This window comes from Pistacia vera, unplaced genomic scaffold (assembly GCF_008641045.1).
Source record: "Pistacia vera cultivar Batoury unplaced genomic scaffold, PisVer_v2 Contig260, whole genome shotgun sequence".
In the NCBI taxonomy this organism is placed as follows: Eukaryota; Viridiplantae; Streptophyta; class Magnoliopsida; order Sapindales; family Anacardiaceae; genus Pistacia; species Pistacia vera.
The window spans coordinates 459,448-487,028 of NW_022196069.1; the positions used below are offsets into that span (position 1 = coordinate 459,448).

At 37.9% G+C, this 27,581-nt stretch overlaps 3 protein-coding genes across 4 annotated transcripts in view; all 3 read left to right on the forward strand.

Moving 5' to 3' along the window:
• The first annotated feature begins 49 nt into the window (after positions 1 to 49).
• LOC116132789 (shikimate O-hydroxycinnamoyltransferase-like) lies at positions 50 to 26,627 on the forward strand. Its single transcript, XM_031418458.1, has 3 exons — positions 50 to 801; positions 885 to 1,665; positions 26,476 to 26,627. Exons 1-3 carry the CDS (start codon positions 379 to 381, stop codon positions 26,625 to 26,627), a joined length of 1,356 nt encoding a protein of 451 aa, XP_031274318.1. The 5' UTR covers positions 50 to 378.
• Positions 5,358 to 7,006, forward strand: LOC116132777 (shikimate O-hydroxycinnamoyltransferase-like). Its single transcript, XM_031418448.1, has 2 exons — positions 5,358 to 5,952; positions 6,036 to 7,006. Exons 1-2 carry the CDS (start codon positions 5,530 to 5,532, stop codon positions 6,963 to 6,965), a joined length of 1,353 nt encoding a protein of 450 aa, XP_031274308.1. The 5' UTR covers positions 5,358 to 5,529; the 3' UTR covers positions 6,966 to 7,006.
• Positions 7,188 to 27,581, forward strand: part of LOC116132779 (shikimate O-hydroxycinnamoyltransferase-like) — a 33,834-nt gene continuing 13,440 nt past the window's right edge. The window contains exons 1-4 of one of the 2 annotated variants that reach the window (XM_031418451.1): positions 7,188 to 7,429; positions 7,524 to 7,703; positions 15,723 to 16,002; positions 17,566 to 18,625. In XM_031418451.1, coding sequence (XP_031274311.1) covers positions 7,552 to 7,703; positions 15,723 to 16,002; positions 17,566 to 18,480 — 1,347 coding nt within the window. In that variant the 5' untranslated portion in view covers positions 7,188 to 7,429; positions 7,524 to 7,551 and the 3' untranslated portion in view covers positions 18,481 to 18,625. Of the gene's footprint in view, positions 7,430 to 7,523; positions 7,704 to 15,722; positions 16,003 to 17,565; positions 18,626 to 27,581 lie in introns of those variants that run through there. The other variant, XM_031418450.1, reaches the window with a different exon arrangement.

Below are 27,581 nucleotides of genomic sequence, written 5' to 3' on the forward strand. Positions count from 1 at the left end.
TGAGAGGATTATTATGTGGTCTATATTTGTACACGTGTACATATATTTACAGGCATAGCACAAAACGATATGTAATGTGAGATTGGTTTCGCCTATTGGGAGATTTTTTCTTGTACTTTGCCTTTGATAAAACTTCATTATCATCAATCTCCATCAAGCTCGAATAATTCTACTATCCGTAAAATCTCAGCGCCACCCTTATCTGAAGGCCATAGTCTTCTGGTTCTATCTACTGCAATTTGTTTTCAGCATTTCATAAAACTTCCCTTTGTTATAGTTCATAAATCTCTATCAAAGTTTCATTCTTATCTTTTTTAAGCTATATATTCAGTCTGCAGGGGAAGATTCACGTGAAGGAGATTCAAGATTTTATCATAAATGGAAATTCAGGTGAAGGAGACAAGTGTTGTACACCCAGCTCAAGAAACGCCCAGCCACTCTCTATGGATCTCAAACTTGGACATTTTGAACGCACAATTTGGTCAGGTGCCTATGATGTACTTCTACCGGCGGCCGCCGCAGCCGGCGTCTGATAGATCCGATTTCTTTGACAGTTCTCTGCTTAAGGAGAGTTTGAGCAAAGCTCTTGTGGCGTTCTACCCTTTGGCTGGGAGGTTGGGAAGAGATGAAAATGGGAGGCTGCAGATTGATTGTAATGGAGAGGGAGTCCTGTTCATGGAGGCTGAAACAAGTTGTGCTATTGAAGATGACTTCACTCCAAGTTTGAAGATGAAGCAGCTCGTTCCAGCCATTGATTATTCAACAGGCGATATCTCTTTTCATCCACTGCTTCTGTTACAGGTACGATCACAATAAATATATATTCGGTAATTCTCAAGTCTGTTTATTCTTCTCAATATATATTATGTAATTTATGATTCTAGGTAACTTATTTCAAGTGCGGAGGAATTTGTGTTGGGATTGGGTGGCATCATATTTTGGGAGATGGAGTTTCTGCATTTCATTTTATCAAATCATGGGCTGAAATAACTTGTGGCTTGCCTATTAGCATTCCACCTTCCATTGACCGAACCATCCTTCATGCAAGGATCCCATCTCATCCTACATTTAACCACAGTGAATACCATCCCCCTCCTCCCATGGATATTCTTGAATCACAATCAAGTCCTAGACCCACTTCCATGGCGAGATTTCGTTTATCTCTTGATCAAATCAATGCTTTTAAAGCAAAACTAAAAAATGAGCATGGAACCATGTATAGCACTTTTGTGATTCTAGCAGCACATGTATGGTGTTGTGTGTGCAAGGCACGTGGGTTGTCTGCGAATCAATCAACCAAACTATACATACCAATAGAAGGACGATTAAGATTGAATCCTCCACTACCATTGGGGCATCTCGGAAATGTGGTATTTACTGCTACATCGATTGCCTTGGCAAGTGATATTCAATCAAAACCTTTGATTTATACTGTGAAGATTATTCATGAAACGTTAAAACGGATGAATGATGAGTATTTAAGGTCAACATTAGCTTATGTGGAACAACATTATAATGATCTGATGACTATTAAACAAAGAGTTCCTAGAAGTAGTTGTTGTCCTAACTTAAGGATAGTGAGTTGGGCCCGAATGCCCATATATGATGCAGATTTTGGATGGGGCAGCCCAATTTTTATGAGCCGGACTATTGTTTCTTATGAAGGATCTTCGTTTATCTTGCCAAGTCCATCTAATGAAAGGAGTTTGTTTTTGATTATATGCTTGGAGAGTCCTCACATGGAGCTCTTCAAGAAGTTGTTATACACTGAGGGAGTTGCCCCAATGAAAAAATATTATAAGCCTAGCTCTTTATGAAAAAATAAAAATAAAATAATATCTTCTTTTGTAGTTCAACACATCTATATCTATGTTTTTTCTCATTCTTCTTCTTTGAAAAATGTCATGAATCTGTACTTAAGCTGATCACTACCACCCCATTCCAAGTACTTAAGCTGCCAAGATCACAACCTCATCAAAACCTCCGTTCCACACACCAAAGCAACAAAGAAAACCACCATAGCACCACTATGTCGACAAACCATCATTAAATCTAGAGTAATGTTACAACCACAATCCGTTCTCACAAATTTTCTCTCACAACCCTGATGTAACAGCTCGTCATTGGTCAACTTGTAAAATGGGTCATGTCTGTTCATTTGCGAGCTAACTAATGATGAACTGTCATGTTGAGAGTGTGAGAGAATGTTGTAAACATAGCATTTTCCTTAAATCTAACACGCAAACTACCAAGAAGCAAGAACAACGCTAATGTGCACCACCACATCAACAAACTATCAAAAAAATAAGAGACCTTGAGCCATACGGCACCAACACTCCAAAACGGCTAAGATAATGTCCCATAGGTTTAGGGTTATTATCTAAGACCTCTCCTGAGGTTTCAAGAAACATTGCAACATGATCATGATCAAACGACTCTTAAGCAAGGAGCCCCTACGTGCAAGTCTCCTAACCTTAGGATACTGAGTTGGCTCCGAATGCCTGTATATGGTAGGGATTTTGGATCAGGAAACCTATCCCTTTTAAAGGGGTATCATACGTTTTGCCAAGCCCGTCCAACGAAAGGAGTTTATCGTTGATCATATGCTTAGAAAGCCATCACATGCAGTTGTTCAAGATGTTATTTTACAATGTTTGAAGTTGTCAATTGATAAACAATGATAGAGTAATGTTACACTTATAAAGAAATCTTACAAAAATCTTCATACAAAATGATGTGACAAAAAATAAATGGAAAAGTAAATATAATGAGTTTGACTTTTTGTTTCACTCTTCCATTCACTTTTTGTCACCTCACTTTATATAAAAATATTTATAAGTTTAGTATTATTGATAATTATAAACTTAGCTCCTCTGAAAGTGAGATGATACAATATGCAATATGTTGACTAATACAAACAATTCTTTTATTGCACTGTTTATTTATATTTATTGATTATTTATTAAATTGACCATTTATATGTACTTGTTAATTTTTGAATCTATTATCTTAAAAAGTATTTTAAAACAAAAATGTGGATTGAATTGAAGAAAAGAAAAAATAGCCGATTTCGCTTGGTGTAGTAGCTACATGGTGGGGTGGGAAGGTGGGGTAACGCAATAATAAGGTTGTGGTTTTTTTTTTTTTCCAAAACTCTAGGTGGCTAATTGATCTTTTCCCAAAAGAAGAAAGGGGAAGTCCACAAAATACCACTTCTCCAAAGAGCAGGAAGAAGAAGAAGAAGAAGAGAAGAGAGAAGCTATTCAGTTTGGTTTCAGTCTCGTTTTTGATTTTGTAACTTTGAGATTTAATTTTATCAGGATTGAGGTAAGGTTTTAAATTCTGTAAAATTTATGTTGGGTTTAAGAAGCCAGCATTGGAGGATCCTGTGAAAACTAACAAGATCCCAAGGCAGATCCCAGAGCAGCCCTGGTACATGACCCCGGTCTTCTCTATCCTCATCGGAGGCATTCTTCCGTTTGGAGCCATCTTCATTGAGGTCTTTTTCATTCTCACCTCAATATGGCTGCATCAGTTCTACTACATATTCGGTTTCTTCTTCATCGTCTTTGCCATTCTCATTGTCACCTGTGCCCCAGCTCTGCAGTGAGGATTACCTCTGGTGGGGGTGATCATACCTCACTTCAGGTTCTTCAGCATTCTATCTCTTCCTCTATGCAGCTTTCTACTTCTTCGCGAAGCTCGATATCACCAAGCCAATTTCCGGGATCTTGTACTTCGGTTATATGCTGATCGTCTCCTACGCCTTCTTCTTGCTTACCGGTACGATCGGTTTCTACGCGGCTGATCTACTCGTCAGTTAAGATTGATTGATTGATTCACCAGTTGCTGCGACTGAAAAAATAGTAGCTGGCATATTTCTACAAAATGAAGCACAAATTATTTCCCAGTGAATATTTGGGGTGCCCTCAAAATTCCAGAGTGAATTTGGATTCAGTTTTGAATCATAAAACCCCATAGAGATTGTTATTAGTCGTCTTCTTCTTCTTCTTCTTGACACAGGGTTCAATGGCAGTTCCAGTTCTTTTTTTTTTTCCTGTTAATTGTTCTTTTCTTTACCGTTTTGTATGAGACTTGTTAAGAGGATTCTATTAAGGAGAAAAAGGAATTCTTGTATTGAAATTACTTACCCTGTCTCTTTAACAAATGTTGTCTGCAGGCAGGCACCTGCCTAGGGCCCCCAAAAATAGGGCCCAAAGTTTTTATAATTTTTTTAATGTATTACAAAAAAAAAAAAAAAAAATGATAATAAAAAAAAAAAAAAAAAAAAAAAAAAAAAAAAAAAAGCCGTAAAAATCCAAATTTATTATAAACTTTTTACATATATTCTCACTCAAAGTTTGACGAAACAGTAAGTTTGTACATCTAGTTTCACATATTCTAATTTACACTCCTAAATTAACACATTGAATTTCTTTTAACAATAAAAGACTAAAATAATCATTTACATGTCTCAAATTATTCAACCCCAATTCTATTTCAAAATTTGACATTCACGTAAATCATTTTCACCGCTCTTCCGTCACCAGTCGTTTGGAGTTGATTCTAATCAATTTGCTCACCAAAATTGACCGGAATCATTACTTTATCATTTCTCTAGTGTTTTTTTAGCCTTGATAGCCCTCGATTTGGCCTATTTTTTACGAATCTCATAACCCAACTCCACTGCACATGACACCCATTTTTGGCCTGTTCAGCATGTACCTGGTGTTGTTGGTCTTCCCCGATGCCACCATCTTCCTCCCCTCAACCCTCTCACCAAAATCCCTATCATACCTCATCCGTTAACTCTGTCAATCGCCGGCCATCAATACCTTTTGAGCTGCGACTTCTCAAGCCTTTTCTGGCTAATCTGGGTATTGGAAATTACCTATTTCACCACCCATCGCTTCTCTAACATCTGCTCTTCAAAACCCCTCACCAACCTAACCCAGTTAGCTTGTCGATCGCCATCCACCTCTCCTAGTGATTTTGCATCTCAAAAGACAAGAAAATAATTTTTGAAATAATTTTTTTAATATATATTTATATTATTAGAAGGCTCATAAAGTAACTTTTGTCTAGGATCACAAATATTATTGAGACGGCCTTATTATCTGTACAGCTGTACCGATCAAGTCTTTTCTGCCATGCACTGAGAAAAATAATAGAAAAATTCAATTCATACTTGAGAAGATTATTATGTGTCCTATATATATACGTACATGTGTACATATATGATATCATTGACGTGATATCCCCAACACTTGTACTTTGACAAAACTTCATTATCATTAATCACCAACAAGCTCCAATAATTCTAGCATCCTTATCTTTTATTTCAACTTCATTAAGCACTTAATTTGATTTAACTTTATCTGAAGGCCAAAGTCTTCGGATTCTCTCAACTGCAATTTGTATTCTGCAATTCGTAGAACTTATTAGGTTTTACTCACCCAAAATAAGTATCAAAATTTCTTATTAATTAGTCCATACTTTTCAGATTGTTAGCTTTATATAATTATATATATGGAGATTCATGTAAAGAAGGTAAGTGTTGTACACCCAGCCCAAGAAACGCCCAGCCACTCTCTATGGATCTCAAACTTGGACCTTTTCAACGCACAATTTGGTCAGGTGCCTATGGTGTACTTCTACAGGCGGCCGCCGCAGCCGGCGTCTGATAGATCTGATTTCTTTGACAGTTCTCTGCTTAAGGAGTCTTTGAGCAAAGCTCTTGTGGCGTTCTACCCTTTGGCTGGAAGGTTGGGAAGAGATGGAAATGGGAGGCTGCAGATTGATTGTAATGGAGAGGGAGTCTTGTTCATAGAGGCTGAAACAAGTTGTGCTATGGAAGATGACTTCACTCCAAGTTTGAAGATGAAGCAGCTGGTTCCAGCCATTGATTATTCAACAGGCGATATCTCTTTTCATCCACTGCTTCTGTTACAGGTACGATCACAATAAATATATATTCGGTAATTCTTAAGTCTGTTTATTCTTCTCAATATATATTATGTAATTTATGATTCTAGGTAACTTATTTCAAGTGCGGAGGAATTTGTGTTGGGATTGGGTGGCATCATATTTTGGGAGATGGAGTTTCTGCATTTCATTTTATCAAATCATGGGCTGAAATAACTTGTGGCTTCCCTATTAGCATTCCACCCTCCATTGATCGAACCATACTACATGCAAGGATCCCATCTCATCCTACATTTAACCACAGTGAATACCATCCCCCTCCTCCCATGGATATTCTTGAATCACAATCAAGTCCTAGACCCACTTCCATGGCGAAATTTCGTTTATCACTTGATCAAATCAATTCTTTTAGAGCAAAACTAAAAAATGAGGATGGAGCCAGGTATAGCACTTTTGTGATTTTAGCAGCACATATATGGCGTTGTGTGTGCAAGGCACGTGGATTGCCTGGGAGTCAATTAACCAAACTACACATACCAACAGAAGGACGAGCAAGATTGGATCCTCCACTACCATTGGGGTATTTCGGGAATGTGGTATTTACTGCTATACCGATGGCCTTGGCAAGTGATATTCAATCAAAACCGTTGATTTACACTGTAAAGATTATTCATGAAGCGTTAAAACAGATGAACGATGAGTATTTGAGGTCGACATTAGCTTATGTGGAACAATATTATAATGATCGGACGAGTCTCAAACAAGGAGTTTTTAGTAGTAATTGTCCTAGCCTAAAGATAATAAGTTGGGCCCGAATGCCCATATATGATACGGATTTTGGATGGGGCAATCCTTTTTTCATGAGTCGGGCTATTGTCCCTTCTGAAGGAGCTTCGCTTATCCTGCCGAACCCATCTAATGAAAGAAATTTATCTTTCATTATATGCTTGGAGACTCCTCACATGGAACTATTCAAGAAGTTGTTATACACGGAGGGAGATGCCCCCGTGAAAAAATATTATAAGCATAGTTCTTTATGAAAGAATAAAAATAAAAATAAAATAACATCTTCTTTTATTCTTATTTACCGTTCATCTATATTTATTGATTATTGATTAAATCAACCATATATATGTAATGTTTATTAAATTTTTTATCTATTATCTTACAAAGTATTTTAAAACAGAAGCGTGATTGAATTGAAAAAAATAAAGAAAAAATAGCCGATTTGGCTACTACATGTGGGGTGACGAAATAATGAGGTTGGGGAGAAAGCGCCGTGATATATGATAATATGAGGCGGTGGTGCCGTGGTGGGGGTTTATTGTTCTTTTTTCAAACATTAAGGGGGGCAATTGATCTTTTTACAAAAGAAAAAGGGAAGAGTGTGATAAAATACCATTTGTCCAAAGAGGAAGCAGAAGAGAAAGGGAGAAGCTGTTCAGCTTGGTTCAGTCTCGGTTTTGATACTGTAACTTTGAGATTTAATTTTATCAAGATTGAGGTAAGGGTTTAGATTCTGTAAAATTTGTTAAAGCTCTTTATGGAAAATTACTTCAACTTTGGAGCACTTACTAATTTTTCATGATCAAAACCAGTGGGAGAAAATTCAAGATTTTCTCATAAATGGAGATCCACGTAAAGAAGACAAGTGTTGTACGCCCCGCTCAACAAACGCCAAGCCATTCTCTATGGATCTCAAACTTGGATCTGCTGAACGCACACTTCGGTCAGGTGCCTCTGGTGTACTTCTACCGGCGGCCGGCGGTGTCTGAAAGATCCGATTTCTTTGACACTTCACTGCTTAAGGAGGCTTTGAGCAAGCGCTGGGCGTTCGACCCTTTGGCTGGAAGGCTGAAAAGGACGAAAATGGGAGGCTGCAGATTGAGTGTAATGCAGAGAAGAGTTTTGTTATGGAGGCTGAAACAAGTTGTGTTGTTGATGATGAGTTTGGTGATGATAACTTCACCCCAAGCTTGGATGAGGCAGCTCGTTCCAAGTTTGATTATTCATCTACAAATTCTCATCTTCTCCGCTGCTAGTGTCACAGGTAAACTTTAATATGAACTACTCCACTCTTATTGAAAGTAATACATTTGAACTGTTTTAGTTTTGCTATATCTCATAGTTTAACATGAGTAAACGACATATTCCCACCCAAGGTTTGACGAAAAGTTAGTACCAGAGTTATTTATCTAGATTCTCACCCTTAAGTGACGGAAAAATGTTTGATGTAACGGTAAATGAGTAAATTGGTCATTTTCAATGGGGACGCATGTTAGCAGACCACTGCCTCTAATAGTCCTCCGGTGCACATTAGCAGCCGTCATCCGACTTTTTTTGCTCTTTTTTGGCGATTTTCCACCCAATCACCCTTGTCACCACCGTTTAAACCCTATCATTCCCTCTACAAAACCCATACCATTCACAACCCCTCATCACTCGCCGATCGCCGGCCACAGCATCAAAAAAAGGATGAACACGAAATCTGGCCGGGAAAATGACGATGAAACGGTTGCTGGGGAATAGGGTTTTTATAGATTTGGAGACGGTGGTTGCATTGGTGGTGTCCAGTTGGATTTTTGCCACCGGAACCGACCGGAATCAGGTGAAGAACACCGAAACCCTAAGCCCAAGCCCAAGAGCAGCGGCAAGTGAGGGGCAATGTTGGAACCAGAGGGGTTTTGGACGACGGACTACAGGGAAGGTGATGGAGGTGACCAAGGGGTTCGACGTCACCGGAAACAGCCTAGATTGGGCTATTTCCGACGAGGGTGTTAGTGACGAGGTGTGTTTTGATATAATTTGAAAATAAAATGGTACGTTATAATTCTACTAATTAGGGGCCAAAACATAATTTATAATTTAGGGTTAAAGGCATTATGGTATTTGTACCCTTTAAACCTAAAAATTCATAATACTATTACTTTAAGGGTAGAAATCTGAAATAAATAGAACCAATGATATTAAATTCGGATTTCATCACCTGGGTGGGAACATGTCGTTTTTTTCGTTAAAATTTAATAAATGCCCTGTCTATGTTCAATGTTTTCTATTACTTTATTTAGTGCTATGACTTAATAGTCCATGCCAATATTTAGTCCAATATTAAATGTATCATCCGAAGATGTACCCCACCATCATATAATATAGTTATATAATAAAACAAGCAACTTTTCAAATTTTATTTGTTTCACCCATTAAAAATGTATTTGTACATTTGGCCCCTTAGTTTAATAAACTTTACACCTTAACCCACCCTTGGGTAGCTCAAATGGTAGGATGAGCACTGAGATATGTGGGTCTCAGGTTTGAATCCACGGCTCCTAAGATTTAAGTAGGTGATCATGATGGTGGGTGTCTTGCTAATCACCTTTAAGGATTAGTCGAGGTGCGTGCAAGCTGGTCCGGATATCCTGTTTAAAAGAAGAAGAAAAAAGCTTTACACCTTAGCCTCCCAAACATAATTTTTTCGTTCCGTCAGGATTACAAATTAATGTTCTAATTAGAGTCTATATAAGTTTTTATTATTATATATATGTAATTGATCATACTTTAATGGTAGGTAACTATTTCAAGTTGGAGGGGTTTGGCTTGGCGTTGGATTGCATCATATATTGGGAGATGGAACTTTTGGATTGAATTTCATCAAATCATGGGTTGGATATCATCTGGTTTTTTATTAGTAACCCACCCTTATTGATCGAACCATACTAAAATCTAGAACCCCACCATCCCACATTCGATCACATCAAATACCACCCACCTCCTCAGTTACAATCCGGTGTTTACCCACTTCCAATGACTAGAGTGAACTATCACTTGATAGAATCAGCTTCCTTAAAACAAAATTAAGAAAGATCAAGAAGTCACATATTCCACTTATGAAATTCTAGCAGCACATGTTTGGGTTGCTTATGCAAAGCTCGTGGTTTGCCTAATGATCAAGCAACTAAGTTGTACATACCCACAAATGGACGGTGAGTCGTTCAATCCTCACTCCCATTGGGGTATCTGGATGTCATATTTGCTGCCACACCGATTGTGGCAGATGATATTCGATCCAAATCGGTGATTTACGTTGTGAAGATATTCATGAAGCTTAAGCGAATGGATGAAGCAGTACTTGAGATCAGCATTAGCTTACGTTGAAAAATACAATTACTCATACGTCTTCAAACAAGGAGCCCCCAGTTGCAATTCTCCTACCTAAGGATAGTGAGTTGGGGTGGAATGCCTATATGTGATACGAATTTGGATGGGGCAGTCCAATCTATATGGGCCGGGCGATTGTTCCATTGAAGGGCAATCATTTATCTTGCCAAGGCCATCAAATGAAAGGAGTTCTCTTTAATTATACGCTGGAGACTCGTCACATAGAGCTCTCAAGATTTCTTTTATAGTGAAGGAGTTGGCTCCATAAAAAATATTATAAGCTATTATGTTATAAAAATAAAAAATAATTAAAATTTAGGAGCGAATTGTTATCCTTTTAAGATTGTAAGCATACCCTGATGAAAATATCTTCTTTTGGTACTCTATATTTTTTTTCACGGAGGCTGAAACAGGTTTTTTTTATTGATAAATAGTTTGATGATCACATAGGTCATGAATCACTTCCATGTAGACTTAGCTTATCAATTGATCATATCAATCCTTAAATCAAAATTAAAGAAAGATGCACGTGTCGATTTTGTAGCACATGTATGTTACTCGATGATCAAACAATTAAATTACAATACCTATAAATGACGATCAAGATTAAATCCTCCACTACAATTGAGTATCTCGAATATGACATTTATTGCTATACCAATTGGCTTAGTAGGTGATAATCAAATTGCTGATTTACAAAAAATTATTAAAGCATTAAAGCGATGATGATGAGTATTTGAGATCGACGTAACTTGTATGGAACAATATTACCACGGTATGATTGACTCTTAAAAAAGGAACCCATAGTTACAATTATCCCAACCTAAAGATAGCGATACGCCGAAATGCTAGTATGATATAAATTTGGATGGGACCGCCCAATATTATGGCCGGGCTATTGTTCCATTTGAGGGCAATCATTATTTTTGACAAGCCCGTCAAAAGGAAGAAGTTTGTTTTGATTTTTTTTTTTAATAAATAAACGAAATCACATGTTTCTTTCTTTTTTTATATGGAGATATGTACATCTAATAGCAAATCCAATTTTATTATTCAGTATATATACACTCTTTTTTATCTGGTTAATCCGTGACTTGGGATTTGTCAAGATGAGGTAGCTTTTAGCTCTGTACATTTTGTCAGAGATTGTGAGATATCTTCAACTTTTGAGCACGTATTAATTTTTCAGGATCAAAACCAGAATTTTTCACAAATAATGGAGATTCAGGTAAAGGGGACAACAAGCGTTGTACGCCCGATCGAGAACGCCCAAGCATGGTCTATGGATCTCTAACTTGGATCTGCTGGATATACACAAGAGCTCACATCCCTCGGTGACTTCTACCGTCGGCAACCATCGCAGACGGCAGATCGTTCCGATTTCTTTGGAAGTTGTGTGCTTAAGGAGGCTTTGAGCAAGCTCTTGTGGCGTTCTACCCTTTGGTGGGAGGTTGGGAAGGATGAAAATGGGAGGCTGCAGATTGATTGTAATGGAGAGGGAGTCTTGTTCATGGAGGCTGAAACAAGTTGTGCTATTGAAGATGATTTCACTCCAAGTTGAAGATGAGGCAGCTCGTTCCAACCATTGATTATTCGACAAGTGATATCTTTTTTTATCCATCTGCTTCTGTTACAGGTACGTACGATCCCAATATAAAAATGTTATCATGTATTGTTGATGTTTCAGTCCATTATTGTCCAAATCCCAATAGTATCACGTAATTTATGATAATAGGTAACTTATTCAAGTGCGGAGGAATTTGTCTTGTTGGGTGGCATCAATTTTGGGAGATGGAACTTCTGCTTTTCATTTCATTAAATCATGGGCTGAGATAACATCGTTCTACTTAGTGTCCACCGTTTATTGATCGAACCATACTTCCATCAGGATCCCACCTCATCCTACATTTACAACCCATTGAATACATCCCCTCCTTCCAGGATATTCTTGAATCACAGTCAACTCTAGACCCCACTTCCATGGCGAGATTCGTTTACACTTGATCAATCAATGCTTTTAAAGCTAAACTAAAAAATGAGCATGGAGCACGTATAGCACTTTGTGATTTTGACAGCACATATATGGCGATGTGTGTGCAAGGCACGACGGTTGCCTAGGAATCAATCAACCAAACATATATACCACAGAAGGACGATCAAGATTGAATCCTCACTCCATTAGGGTATCTCGGGAAGTGTATTTACTGCTCACACCAATGCCTTGGCAGGTTTATTCAGTCAAAACCGCTGATTTACACTGTGAAGATTATTCATGAAGCGTAAGCAGATGAATGATGAATATTTGAGGTCAACGTTAGCTTATGCGGAACAACATTAATAATATGATGACTCTTGAACAGGGAGTTCCCAATAATAATTGTCCTAACCTAAGGATAGTAAGTTGTGGCTCAAATGCCCATATATGATACGGATTTTGGATGGGGCACGCAATTTTATGGGCCGGGCTACTTCTGAAGGAGCTTCATTATCCTGTCAAGCCATCATCAATGAAAGGAGTTTATCTTTGATAATATGCTTAGAGACTCCCACATGGAACTCTTCAAGAAGTTGTTATACACTGAGGAGGTGCCCTCATGAAAAAATATTATAAGCCTAGCTCTTTATGAAAATAAAATAGGAGTGAATTGTTCACTCTTATTAATGTTGTAACTGGCTAGATAACATATTTTTTGTGTTTCACAATGGTTACGTTTTCCTTGTTTTCTTCTTTGAAAATGTCATGAATCGTGCCTCCGTATTTGGAACACATAATACACAGAGTTTTAATGTTAGAGTATTTAGACTCATATATAACACACGAGGTTCCTGAATAAGCTAGTCATTCAGCCATATATAATCTTAAGTGGAGCTAGACATTACTATTTCATTAGGGCTTTTATTATATGTCTTAACACAATTTACTCTTGATCGTTAAATTAAACACCAAAACCTTCCAATATGGCGATGATAAAAGATAAATTGTTATTTCAGGTATTTAGGGACAAAGTGTTAATTGATACCATAGGAGGGAATTAACAGTTGACTTAGGATTTGGAGAACCATTATCTTATTGGAATTTCATAATGCTGAAAATCTACTTTGGAACAAATTAATGATTTCTAATTTGACAAACAAATATGTGTACGTACTCAAAATTTTTAATGTATGTATTACTTTTCAAACCTTTGATACGTGTAGGTGCAAAAAATCTGCCGTCATGAAAATAGGGTCTGACGTGATATAGATGGGTACGACAATCGCTAGACCTGCACACATGAAGGTAAGCGTGAAGCTCGGAAACACCGGGGTGGTGTTGCCGTAGGCACTCCCGACGTCAGTCAGCGAGGCTAAAGAGATTTAATAGAATTAAGGGAAGAAGAATTACCAGGAGTCTTGTCGGAGGCTAGGACTACGGCGGAGGCGTCGGGTTTTTGGAGCAAGAACTTATGAGCAATAGATGTTTGAGTAGTGTCCTCCGACTGTGGGAGATTGCCCATTTTTATAGTGACACAAGGGGTTAGAATCCTAGTAGGACATTAGTCCTCTTTTGGGAGATAATCCCTATCAGAAAGAAATATGATTTCTTGACTTATCAGATTAAGTTTAATAGTTTGAGGAAAATTTGAAATCTTAGTGAAGAGGAAATAGAATGGGATTTTGATTTCCTATTTATAGACTGTTGCAGGCTAATGGGGGAAACTCAGTTTAACTTAACTTATAGGATAGCCCAACTCATAGAATAGGGTCGCCAAGGGTTAAGCGTAGGCCCAATCGGGATTTGGGTTGAGCGCCTTGGGTCATGACATGTTTATTTAGTTATGGGCCTAGTCAAGCCCAAGACGATTTTGGCCCTAACAATACGTTTATTATTTTTGTGAACCATAAGGATTAACGCTTATCCATATAGTATTATATATATACTATACATAATATTATATTATATATATAAGTATATATAATATATATATATATAATATATATATATATGAATGTTAGGAAGGGTTGATATATATAGTTTTATAACATGTAAAACATGTGTTGACATATTTTTAAAGGAATTAAATTTTCAGCTCTAAATTTGTACCAACGGGTTGGGCCGATGATGTCATTATAATGATGTCAGCTAAAATCCAAATGACATCGTTTCAAAGAGGGTATTATTGACTTTTTAAAACTTATAAAGAAAACCCTAAATTCCTTACTTTTATTCATTTTTCCCATTTCTTTCTCTCTTCCTCTACCGTCTCCCTTTCTTCTCTCCCTTGCATCCTTTTTCGATCTATCATGGTTACCGTTTGGACCTCAATGGTGTAGCCTTCATGGCTACTCTGCCACGATGTAGGCTTTGTGGCTGCTCTGCCACGGTGTAGGTTTCGTGGCTGCTAGATCTATCCACCACAGTGAAGGCTTCATGGTTGTTGGATCTATCCACCACGGTGAAGGCTTCATGGCTGTTGGATTTCCTTTTTTCCATTTCTTTTTTCTCTTCTTCTACTGTCTTGTTTCTTCTCTCCCTTGCATTTTTTTTTCGATCTACGATGGCTAGTTGGCTACCTGCGCATCTTGTTGGCTTTTTGACATCTTTACCTAAGGTTTTCTCAAAAATATTGATTGTGTTGCAATTTGTTGGTTGGACTGTTTGGTATTTGTTGTAATAATTCTTTTCCATCCAACAATCCATTAATTTAAATTTTGAAACATTGGTTGTTACTATAAAATGTTGTGATATCTTAATAGGTGTTTAAATTATGATAAAAATTGAAGATGGAGAACTGGAAATTGGAAAAGGGGAAATTGTTTTTAGGGAATTTTGGTGACTCAGTTGTGACATCGGTCCGGTTGAACCGGCGGTTTGTCACTATTCCTTCGATCCAAATCCGGTTCATTCCTGGTTAATTGGTCAAAGCGGGTTTAGAAGGTTTTTGGATCGGCGTTGATGCTGGCTCTCGGTCGAATCGGTTTGATCGATTGGTCCAATCTGGGTTTTAAAACATTGGTATATGGTAGGGATTTTGGATAAGGCAACCCATCCCTTTTAAAGGGGTATCATACGTTTTGCAAAGCCCGTCCAAAAAACGAGTTTATGGTTGATCATATGCTTAGAAAGCCATCACATGTAGCTGTTCAAGAAGTTATTTTACAATGTTGGAACTTGCCATTTGATAAATAATTATAGAATAATGTTACCTTTACAAAGAAATTTTATAAAAATCTCCATACCAAGTGATATGACAAAAAATGAATGGAAAAGTGAATATAATAAGTTTGACTTTTTGTTTCACTCTTTCATTCGTTTTTGGCCACCTCACTCTGTATGGAAATCTTTGTAAGTATAGTATTATTGATAATTATAAGCTTAACTCCTCTCAAAGTCGAGATGATACAATATGCAATACGTTGACTAATACAAACAATTCTTTTATTGCATTGTTCATTTATATTTATTGATTATTTATTAAATCAACCATTTATATGTACTTATTAATTTTTGATTCTATTATCTTAAAAAGTATTCTATAACAAAAATGTTGATTGAATTGAAAAAAAAAATAAAAAATAGCCGATTTGGCTTGGTGTAGTGGCTACATGGTGGGGTGGGAAGGTGGGCTGACGCAATAATGGGGGCGNGCGGTGTCTGAAAGATCCGATTTCTTTGACACTTCACTGCTTAAGGAGGCTTTGAGCAAAGCTCTTGTGGCGTTCTACCCTTTGGCTGGAAGGCTGAAAAGGGACGAAAATGGGAGGCTGCAGATTGAGTGTAATGCAGAAGGAGTTTTGTTCATGGAGGCTGAAACAAGTTGTGTTATTGATGATGAGTTTGGTGATGATAACTTCACCCCAAGCTTGAGGATGAGGCAGCTCGTTCCAAGTCTTGATTATTCATCTACAAATATCTCATCTTCTCCGCTGCTAGTGTCACAGGTAAACCTTTAATATGAACTACATCTACTCTTATTGAAAAATAAAATACATTTGAACTGTGTTAGTTTTGCTATCTCTTTACTAGTTTAACATGAGTAAACGACATATTCCCACCCAAGGTTTGACGAAAAGTTAGTACCATAGATTCTATTTATTCTAGATTCTCACCCTTAAAGTGACGGAAAAATGTTTGATGTAACGGTAAATGAGTAAATTGGTCATTTTACATGGGCGACGCATGTTAGCAGACCACTGCCTCTAATAGTCCTCCGGTGCACATTAGCAGCCGTCATTCCCGACTTTTTTTGCTCTTTTTTTGGCGATTCTTCCACCCAAAATCACCCTTGTCACCACCGTTTAAACCCCTATCATTCCCTCTACAAAACCATACCATTCACAACCCCTCATCACTCGCCGATCGCCGGCCACAGCATCAAAAAATGGCCGATGAACACGAACTCTCGGCCGGAAAATGACGATGAAACGGTTGCTGGGGAATAGGGTTTTTTATAGATTTGGAGACGGTGGTTGCATTGGTGGTGTCCAGTTGGATTTTTGCCACCGGAACCGACCGGAATCAGGTGAAGAACACCGAAACCCTAAGCCTAACGGCGCCGGCAATTGGAGGGGCAAATGAGTCAGGAACCAGAGGGGTTTTGGACGACGGACTACAGGGAAGGTGATGGAGGTGACCAAGGGGTTCGACGTCACCGGAAACAGCCTAGATTGGGCTATTTCCGACGAGGGTGTATAGTGACCGAGTGTGTTTTTGATATAATTTGAAAATAAAATGGTACGTTATAATTCTACTAATTTAGGGGCCAAAACATAATTTATTAATTTAGGGTTAAAGGCATTATGGTATTTGTACCCTTTAAACCCTAAAAATTCATAATACTATTACTTTAAGGGTAGAAATCTGAAATAAATAGAACCAATGATATTAAATTCGGATTTCATCAAACCTTGGGTGGGAACATGTCGTTTTTTTCGTTTAACATTTAATAATCTGCCTTGTCTATGTTCAATGTTTTCTATTACTTTATTTAGTGCACTATGACTTAATAGTCCATGCCAATATTATATGTCCAATATTAAATGTTATCATCTAGGAAGATGTACCCCACCCATCATATAATATAGTTATAATATAAAACAAGCAACTTTTCAAATTTTATTTGTTTCACCCATTAAAAATGTATTTGTACATTTGGCCCCTTAGTTTAATAAACTTTACACCTTAACCCACCCTTGGGTAGCTCAAATGGTAGGATGAGCACTGAGATATGTGGGTCTCAGGTTTGAATCCACTGGCTCCTAAGATTTAAGTAGGTGATCATGATGGTGGGATGCTTTGCTAATCACCTTTAAGGATTAGTCGAGGTGCGTGCAAGCTGGTCCGGATATCCTGTTTAAAAGAAGAAGAAAAAAAGCTTTACACCTTAGCCTCCCAAACATAATTTTTTCGTTCCGTCAGGATTACAAATTTAATGTTCTATATTATGAGTCTTATATAAGTTTAATATTATATATTATGTAATTGATCATTACTTTAATTGGTAGGTAACTTATTTCAAGTGTGGAGGGGTTTGTCTTGGCGTTGGATGGCATCATATATTGGGAGATGGAACTTTTGGATTGAATTTCATCAAATCATGGGTTGAGATATCATCTGGTTTTTCTATTAGTAACCCACCCTTTATTGATCGAACCATACTAAAATCTAGAACCCCACCTTATCCCACATTCGATCACATCAAATACCACCCACCTCCTCAGTTACAATCCGGTGTTTTACCCACTTCCATGACTAGAGTTGAACTATCACTTGATAGAATCAGCTTCCTTAAAACAAAATTCAAGAAAGATCAAGACGTCACATATTCCACTTATGAAATTCTAGCAGCACATGTTTGGCGTTGCTTATGCAAAGCTCGTGGTTTGCCTAATGATCAAGCAACTAAGTTGTACATACCCACAAATGGACGGTCGAGGTTCAATCCTCCACTCCCATTGGGGTATCTCGGGAATGTCATATTTGCTGCCACACCGATTGCCTTGGCAGATGATATTCGATCCAAATCGTTGATTTACGTTGTGAAGATTATTCATGAAGCATTAAAGCGAATGGATGACGAGTACTTGAGATCAGCATTAGCTTACGTTGAAAAACATTACAATGATCTAACCTGTCTCAAACAAGGAGCCCCCAGTTGCAATTCTCCTAACCTAAGGATAGTGAGTTGGGGTGGAATGCCTATATGTGATACGAATTTTGGATGGGGCAGTCCAATCTATATGGGCCGGGCGATTGTTCCATTTGAAGGGCAATCATTTATCTTGCCAAGGCCATCAAATGAAAGGAGTTTCTCTTTAATTATACGCTTGGAGACTCGTCACATAGAGCTCTTCAAGAATTTCTTTTATAGTGAAGGAGTTGGCTCCATAAAAAAATATTATAAGCCTAGTGCTTTATAAAAATAAAAAATAAATTAAAATTTAGGAGCGAATTGTTCATCTCTTTTAAGATTGTAAGCATACCCTGATGAACAATATCTTCTTTTGGTACTCTATATTTTTTTTCACGGAGGCTGAAACAGGTTTTTTTATTGATAAATAGTTTGATGAATCACAATTAGGTCATGAATCCACTTCCATTGCTAGACTTAGCTTATCAATTGATCCACAAAATCCAAATTAAACACGATTAAAACTAGCAACAAACATTTCCAAAAAACAAACATAATAAAATTAAAACTAGCAAACACATTTCCACAAACAAACATTATAATCACATTTCACAAAAAACAAAACTAGTACTAACAAGCACATTTCCAAATCAAATATGAAATGCAAACTGAGAAGATATACAAAGAAAGTTCACAAAGACAAATCTAAATATAACAAATCCACAAAAATGATTTCAAAAGAGGCCTCCAAGCAAGCAATAACTGTCCAACTGCAAGCACATTCCAATCCATTGTCAAAGTCAACTGTCAAAACAAAAAAGTTCACAACTTGTTAGATAGCTTCCATTTTAAATTTCTTCTTTTTATAGTTTGTCCAATCAAATCTAGAAATTAGTAAATAAAAGAACAAATAAAACTAAATAAAATCATAGTATATACCTGGTTATTGGAAATTTGGATTGCCCTTCAATCAATTAGTTGAGAACGAGTACTTTCTACTCTGAAAGATGGAAATTCTACAAAAAGTTGGATAAACACATAATTAAATAATTGAAAGTATAATTAACAAATCCAACACATACATAATTAATTAATTGAAAGTAAAGCAAAAATTTTACCCGACTCAATTTTCGTCAACTCATCCAAGGTGTCCTCAATAATTATTTGATTAATGAGTAATATAAAAAAAAACACATCAAAAGCTACCATACTGGCATACTGGAGCCCAAAGAAGCACTTTAACTTTAGAACTCATCAAAAGTACTAAACTTATCCACAAATAAGCACTTCTCAAATATATAATACCTCAAATGCATAAAAATAGAATTGGAAACAGATGAATGGGATTTTCAATTTTTCATATACTGTCAAAGTATATACATTATCATTCCAACACTCATATAGACAGTAGACACAAAAGGATAGCTCCCATCATCAAACATTGTAAATGCCTTAAAATTGAGTTTTTTTCTTTTAAAAAAAAATTAATTATCAGCCTGCCTCATCCCGTCAATGGTCACCAACAAAACAAAGAAAAAAAGCCAAAGAAGAAATGGTCACCCACCGGAGACAGACGATGACGTGGAGACTTGGTGAAGGAAGAAGAATGGTGACCGCGACTGGTGACTGCCGTGCCGACCGTTAAGCAACAGATCTGAGAACAACAGAATCTGAGAACTGAGAGTGAGAGACTCCGGCGTGACCGCGTGACTCCGACGTGAGAACTGACAACTGAGACAGAGACTCTGAGGTGTGAGAGAGGACTAACGGTTACTGGGGTCTGAGGTGAGTGTCTGAGTACGGCGCCGGCGCGAGTGCGTCTGAGAGCTGGTACTACCGTACTGGAGCAGTGGAGCTGTCGTCTGCTGAGCTGGAGAGTGGAGCTGCCGTCGCCGAGCTGGAGAGTGGAGCTGCCGTCTGCCAGCTGGAGAGTGGAGATTGGAGTGACTCGTACTGGAGCAGTGGAGCTGCCGTCTGCCGAGCTGGAGAGTGGAGAGTGAAGATTGGAGTAGACTCGTACTAGAGCAGTGGAGCTGCCGTCTGCCGAGCGGAGAATGGAGACTGGAGTAGACTAAGTAGTGAAGACTGATGAAGACTGAAGGTAGTGAAGTGAGTGTCTGAGACAGTGAGACTGAGTGAGATCGTGAGAGTTGAGACTGTGAGAGACTGAGAGTGTTAGATGGTGTTAGGGTTTGGAATTGCAAATGCAAAATAAAAATGTAAAAATAAAAATGCAATAATTTTTAAACATTTCGGTTCATAAAACCGGTTCTGGGTAACCGGTTTTCTTTTTTAAAAAAAACCGAAACCGAAACCGAATATCCGGTTTTTTTAATATCCGAACCGAAACCCAAAAAAAAACCGAATTTTCGGTTCGGTTTCGGTCCGGTTTCTCGGTCCGATTCGGTTTTCGGATTTTTTTTTCCACCCCTACATACGGCATCCAACACTCCAAAACGGCTAAGATAAGTGCCCATAGGTTTAGGGTTATTATCTAAGACCTCCCCTGAGGTTTCAAGAAACATTGCAACATGATCATGATCAAACGACTCTAAGCAAAAAGCCCCTACATGCAAGTTCCTAACCTTAGGATACTAAGTTGGCTCTGAATGCCTGTATATGGCACTGTTTTAAAGCGACCCGAGCCTTGACCTCGTCAAGTGCCCAAATCCCGGGTTGATGGTCCAACCGATTGGACTGGCGGGTTGGGCCGATGACGTTATATTAAGATGTCAACTAAAATCCAAATGACGCCGTTTCAAAGAGGGTTTATTGACTTTTAAAACTTATAAAGAAAACCCTAAATTCCTTACTTTATTCATTTTTCATTCCTTTTCTCTTCTACCGTCTCCCTTTCTTCTCTCCCTTGCATTTTTTTTGATCTAACATGGCTACCGGTTGGACCTCAATAGTGTAGGCTTCATGGCTGCTCCGCACGAGTGTAGATTTCGTGGCTGCTCCGCCACGGTGTAGGCTTCGTGGCTGTTGGATCTATTCGCCATGGTGAAGGCTTTGTGACTACTAGATCTATCCCGCACAGTGAAGGCTTCATCGTTGTGGATCTATCCACCATGGTGAAGGCCATGGCTGTTAGATTTCCTTTTTCCATTTCTTTTCCTCTTCTTCACCTGTCTTGTTTCTTCTCTCCTTGCATTTTTTTTTTTCGATCTACGATGGCTAGTTGGCTTGGGCATCTTGTTGGCTTTTTGACAATCTTTACCTAAGGTTTTCTGAAAATATTGACTGGTTGCAATTGTTGGTTGGACTGTTTGGTATTTGCTAAATAATTCTTTTCCATCCAACAATCCATGAATTTGAATTTTGAAACATTGACTGTTATTATAAAATGTTGTGATATGTTAATAGACGTTTAAATTATGATAAAAATTGAAGATGGAGAACTGGAAATTGGAAGAGGGGAAATTGTTTTTAGGGAATTTTGGTGACTAGTTGTGACACCGGTCTGGTTGAACTGACGGTTTGTCACTATTCCTCAGTCCAAATCTGGTTCATTCGGGTTAATTGTTAAAGGGGGGTTTAGAAGGTTTTCGGATCGGTGTTGATGCTAGCTCCCGTCGAATCGGTTTGACGGTCGGTCCGGTCTGGGTTTAAAACAGTGGTATTGGTAAGGATTTTGGATTAGGCAACCCATCCCTTTTAAAGGGGTATCATACGTTTTGCCAAGCCCATCCAAAGAAGGAGTTATCGTTGATCATATGCTTAGAAAGCCATCACATGTAGGTTCAAGAAGTTATTTTACAATGTTGGAACTTGCCAGTTGATAAATAATTATAGAATAATGTTACACTTATAAAGAAATCTTTAAAGATTCATACAAAGTGATATGACAAAAAATGAATGAAAAAGGAATATAATGAGTTTGACTTTTGTTTCACTGTTCCATTCATTTTTTGTCACCTCATTTATATGAAAAAACTTGTAAGATAATATTATTGTAATTATAAGCTTAGCCTCTCGAAGTCGAGATGATACAATATGCAATCATGACTAACACAAACAATTCTTTATTGCATTGTTCATTTATGTTTATTAAATCAACCATTTATATGTATTATTAATTTTTGAATCTATTATCTTAAAAAGTATTTTAAAACAAAAATGTGGATTGAATCAAAAAAAAAGAAAAAAAAAAAAAATAGCCGATTTGGCTTGGGTGTGGCTACATGGGGGTGGGAAGGCGGGTTGACGCAATAATAAGCGCTGTCATATTATGACGCGGTTGTGGGGTTTATGTTTTTTTTCAAAACTCTAGGTGGCTAATTGATCTTTTCCCAAAAGAAGAAAGGGAAAGTTCCACAAAATACCATTTTCCAAAGAAGGGAGGAGGAAGATGAAGAAGAAGAAGAGAAGAGAGACGTATTCAGCTTTGGTTTCAGTCTCGTTTTTGATTCCGTAACTTGCTATTTAATTTTATCAGGATGGTAAGGTTTTAAATTCAGTAAAATTATGTTGGGTTTAAGAAGCCAGCATTGGAGGATCCTGTGAAAACTATCAAGATCCCAAGGCAAATCCCAGAGCAGCCCGGTACATGAACCGATCTCTATCTCATCGGAGGCATTCTTCCGTTTGAGCCATCTTCATTGAGCTCTTTTTCATTCTCACCTCAATACGGCTGCATCAGTGCTACTACATATTCGGTTTCCTCTTCATCGTCTTTGCCATTCTCATTGTCACCTGTGCCCCAGCTCTGCAGTGAGGATTACCTCTGGTGGTGGTGATCAACTCACTTCAGGTTCTTCAGCATTCTATCTCTCTTTAGCAGCTTTCTACTTCTTCACGAAGCTCGATATCACCAAGCCAATTTCCGGGATCTTGTAATTCGGTTATATGCTGATCGTCTCCTACGCCTCTTCTTGCTTACCAGTACGATCGGTTCTACGGGCTGATCAACTCGTCAGTTAAGATTGATTGATGATTCACCAGTTGCTGCGACTGAAAAAATAGTAGCTGGCATATTTCCACAAAATGAAGCACAAATTATTTCCCAGGAATATTTGGGTGCCCTCAAAATTCCAGAGTAATTGGATTCAGTTTTGAATCATAAAACCCCTAGAAGTTGTTATAGTCTTCTTCTTCTTTTCTTCTTCTTCTTCTTGATACAGGGTTCAATGGCAGTTCCAGTTCTTTTTTTTCCTGTTAATGTTTCTTTTCTTTAGTTTTGTTGAGACTTGTTAAGAGGATTCTATAAGGAGAAAAAGGAACTCTTGTATTGAATTACTTACCTGTCCTTTAACAAATGTTGTCTGTACGCGTACCTATCAAGTCTTATCTGCCATGCACTGAGAAAAATAATAGAAAAAATTCAATCATACTTGAGAAGATTATTATGTGTCCTATATATTACATACATGTGTACATATATGATATCATTGACGTGATAGCCCAACACTTGTACCTTGACAAAACTTTATTCATAATCTCCATCAAGCTCCAATAATTTTCTTATTTTCCATTTTATCTTTTTATTTATTTATCTGGGCCAAAGTCTTCTGATTCTCTATTACTGCTATTGTATTCTGCATTTCAAAGAACTTATTAGGTTTACTCACCCAAAATACGTATCAAAATTTTTATAATTAGTCCATACTTTTCAGATTGTTAGCTTTATATTTATATATATGGAGATTCATGTAAAGAAGGCAAGTGTTTTCACCCAGCTCAAGAAACCCCAGCCACTCTCTATGGATCTCAAACTTGGACCTTTTCAACCGACAATTTGGTCAGGTGCCTATGGGTACTTCTACAGGCGGCCGCCGCAGCCGGGCTGATAGATCTGATTTCTTTGACAGTTCTCTGCTTAAGGAGTCTTTGAGCAAAGTCTTGTGGCGTTCTACCCTTTGGCTGGAAGGTTGGGAAGAGATGGAAATGGGAGGCTGCAGATTGATGTAATGGAGAGGGAGTCTTGTTCATAGAGGCTGAAACAAGTTGTGCTATGGAAGATGACTCACTCCAAGTTTGAAGATGAAGCAGCTCGTTCCAGCCATTGATTATTCAACAGGCGATATTCCTTCATCCACTGCTTCTGTTACAGGTACGATCACAATAAATATATATTCGGTAATTTTAGTCTGTTTATTCTCTCAATGTATATTAGTAATTATGATTCTAGGTAACTTATTTCAAGTGCGGAGGAATTTGTGTTGGGATTGGGTGGCATCATATTTGGGAGAGGAGTTCTGCATTTCATTTTATCAAATCATGGGCTGAAATAACTTGTGGCTTCCCTATTAGCATTCCCCTCCATTGATAGAACCATACTTCATGCAAGGATCCCATCTCCTCCTACATTTAACCACAGTGAATACCATCCCCCTCTCCCATGGATATTCTTGAATCACAATCAAGTCCTAGACCCACTTCCATGGCGAAATTTCGTTATCACTTGATCAAATCAATTCTTTTAGAGCAAAACTAAAAAATGAGGATGGAGCCAGGTATAGCACTTTTGTGATTTTAGCAGCACATATATGGCGTTGTGTGTGCCAGGCACGTGGATTGCCTGGGAGTCAATTAACCAAACACCATACCAACAGAAGGACGAGCAAGATTGTATCCTCCACTACCATTGGGTATTTCGGGAATGTGGTATTACGCTATACCGATGGCCTGGTAAGTGATATTCAATCAAAAACCGTTGATTTATACTGTGAAGATTATTCATGAAGCGTTAAAGCAGATGAACGATGAGTATTTGAGGTCGACATTAGCTTATGTGGAACAACTTATAATGATCGGACAACTCTCAAACAAGGAGTTTCAAGTAGTAATTGTCCTAACCTAAAGTAATAAGTTGGACTCAAATGCCCATATATGATACGGATTTGGATCGGGCAATCCTTTTTTTAGAGTGGGCTATTGTCCTTTGAAGGAGCTTCGCTTATCCTGCAGAACCCATCTAATGAAAGAAATTTATCTTTGATTATATGCTTGGAGACTCCTCACATGGAACTATTCAAGAAGTTGTTATACACGGAGGGAGATGCCCCCGTGAAAAAATATTATGAGCATAGTTCTTTATAAAAGAATAAAAATAAAAATAAAATAACATCTTCTTTTGTACTTATTTACGTTCATCTGTATTTATTGATTATGATTAAATCAACCATATATATGTACTGTTTATTAAATTCTTTTATCTATTATATTTAAAAAGTATTTTAAAACAGAAGGCGTGTTGAATTGAAAAAAATAAAGAAAAAATAGCCGATTGGCTACTACATGTGGGGTGACGAAATAATGAGGTTGGGAGGAAAGCGCCGTGATATATGATATATGAGGCGGTGGTGCCGTGGTGGGGGTTTATTGTTCTTTTTTCAAACATTAAGGGGGGCAATTGATTTTGTACAAAAGAAAAAGGGAAAGAGTGTGATAAAATACCATTTGTCCAAAGAGGAAGCAGAAGAGAAAGGGAGAAGCTGTTCAGCTTGGTTCAGTCTCGGTTTTGATACTGTAACTTTGAGATTTAATTTATCAAGATTGAGGTAGGGTTTAGATTCTGTAAAATTTGTTAAAGCTCTTTATGGAAAATACTTCAACTTTGGAGCACTTACTAATTTTTCATGATCAAAACCGTGGGAGAAAATTCAAGATTTTCTCATAAATGGAGATCCAAGAAGAAGACAAGTGTTGTACGCCCCGCTCAACAAACGCCAAGCCATTCTCTATGGATCTCAAACTTGGATCTGCTGAACGCACACTTCGGTCAGGTGCCTCTGGTGTACTTCTACCGGCGGCCGGCGGTGTCTGAAAGATCCGATTTCTTTGACACTTCACTGCTTAAGGAGGCTTTGAGCAAAGCTCTGTGGCGTTCTACCCTTTGGCTGGAAGGCTGAAAAGGGACGAAAATGGGAGGCTGCAGATTGAGTGTAATGCAGAAGGAGTTTTGTTCATGGAGGCTGAAACAAGTTGTGTTGTTGATGATGAATTTGGTGATGATAACTTCACCCAAGCTTGAGGATGAGGCAGCTCGTTCCAAGTCTTGATTATTCATCTACAAATATCTCCTCTTCCCGCTGCTAGTGTCACAGGTAATCCTTTAATATGAACTACATCCACTCTTATTGAAAGTATAATACATTTGAACTATTTAGTTTTGCCATCTTTACTAGTTTAACATGAGTTTAAATGAGTAAACGACATTCCCACCCAAGGTTTGACGAAATCCTAAGTTAGTATCATAGATTCCATTTATTCCAGATTCTCACCCTTAAAGTGACGAAAAAAAGTTTTGAATTTATGAGCCGGACTATTGTTTCTTATGAAGGATCTTCGTTTATCTTGCCAAGTCCATCTAATGAAAGGAGTTTGTTTTTGATTATATGCTTGGAGAGTCCTCACATGGAGCTCTTCAAGAAGTTGTTATACACTGAGGGAGTTGCCCCAATGAAAAAATATTATAAGCCTAGCTCTTTGTGAAAAAATAAAAATAAAATAATATCTTCTTTTATAGTTCAGCACATCTATGTCTATGTTTTTCTCATTCTTCTTCTTTGAAAAATGTCATGAATCTGTACTTAAACTGATCACTACCACCCCATTCCTAGTACTTTAGCTGCCAAGATCACAACCTCATCAAAACCTCCGTTCCACACACCAAAGCAAGAAAGAAAACCACCATAGCACCACTACGTCGACAAACCATCATTAAATCTAGAGTAATGTTACAACTAGAGTTGGGCATTTGGGACTGGGCCCAAAAGGCCAGCTCCAAAACCCGATCCTAGGAGGCCTGGTCCCAAAACGGGATCAGGCCTAAGGAGGAGGGCTCGGGCCCTCCTCCAGTCCCAGGTCTGGGTCCAAATTTTTTTGTATTTTTTCAATATAGTCCCTTGCCAAATTATATAAAACCCTCTGTTAATTTTTAAATAAATATAAATTATGAAGGCTAAAATAAAATTTTATAAAATTTATAAAAAAAAAAATTCTTTCAGGTCTAAAAAATTTATAAATTTTACCCCTAAAAAAAATACTAAAAACCCCCTATAAAATTTCGTTTTGTCTCCAAAATAAAAAAAAAAAATTGAGGGGGGAAAATAAAATTATCCAAGCCCCATGGGACCAGTCCCAACCAGGCCTAAGGCCTAGTCCGGGTCCTGGTTTTTCTCATGGGTCTGGGACCGGTCCCAGGCCCATGAGTGATTGGTCCCATTTGGGACTAGTCCCAAACGGGCTTAGGCCTGGGCCCGCAAGGGACCAGTCTCTGCCCACCTCTAGTTACAACCATAATCTCTTCTCGCAAATTTTCTCTCACAACCTCGATGTGGCAGCTCGTCATTGGTCAACTTGTAAAATGAGTCATGTCTGTCCATTTGCGAGCTAACCAATGATGAGTTGTCATGTCGATATTATGAGAGAATGTTGTAAACATAA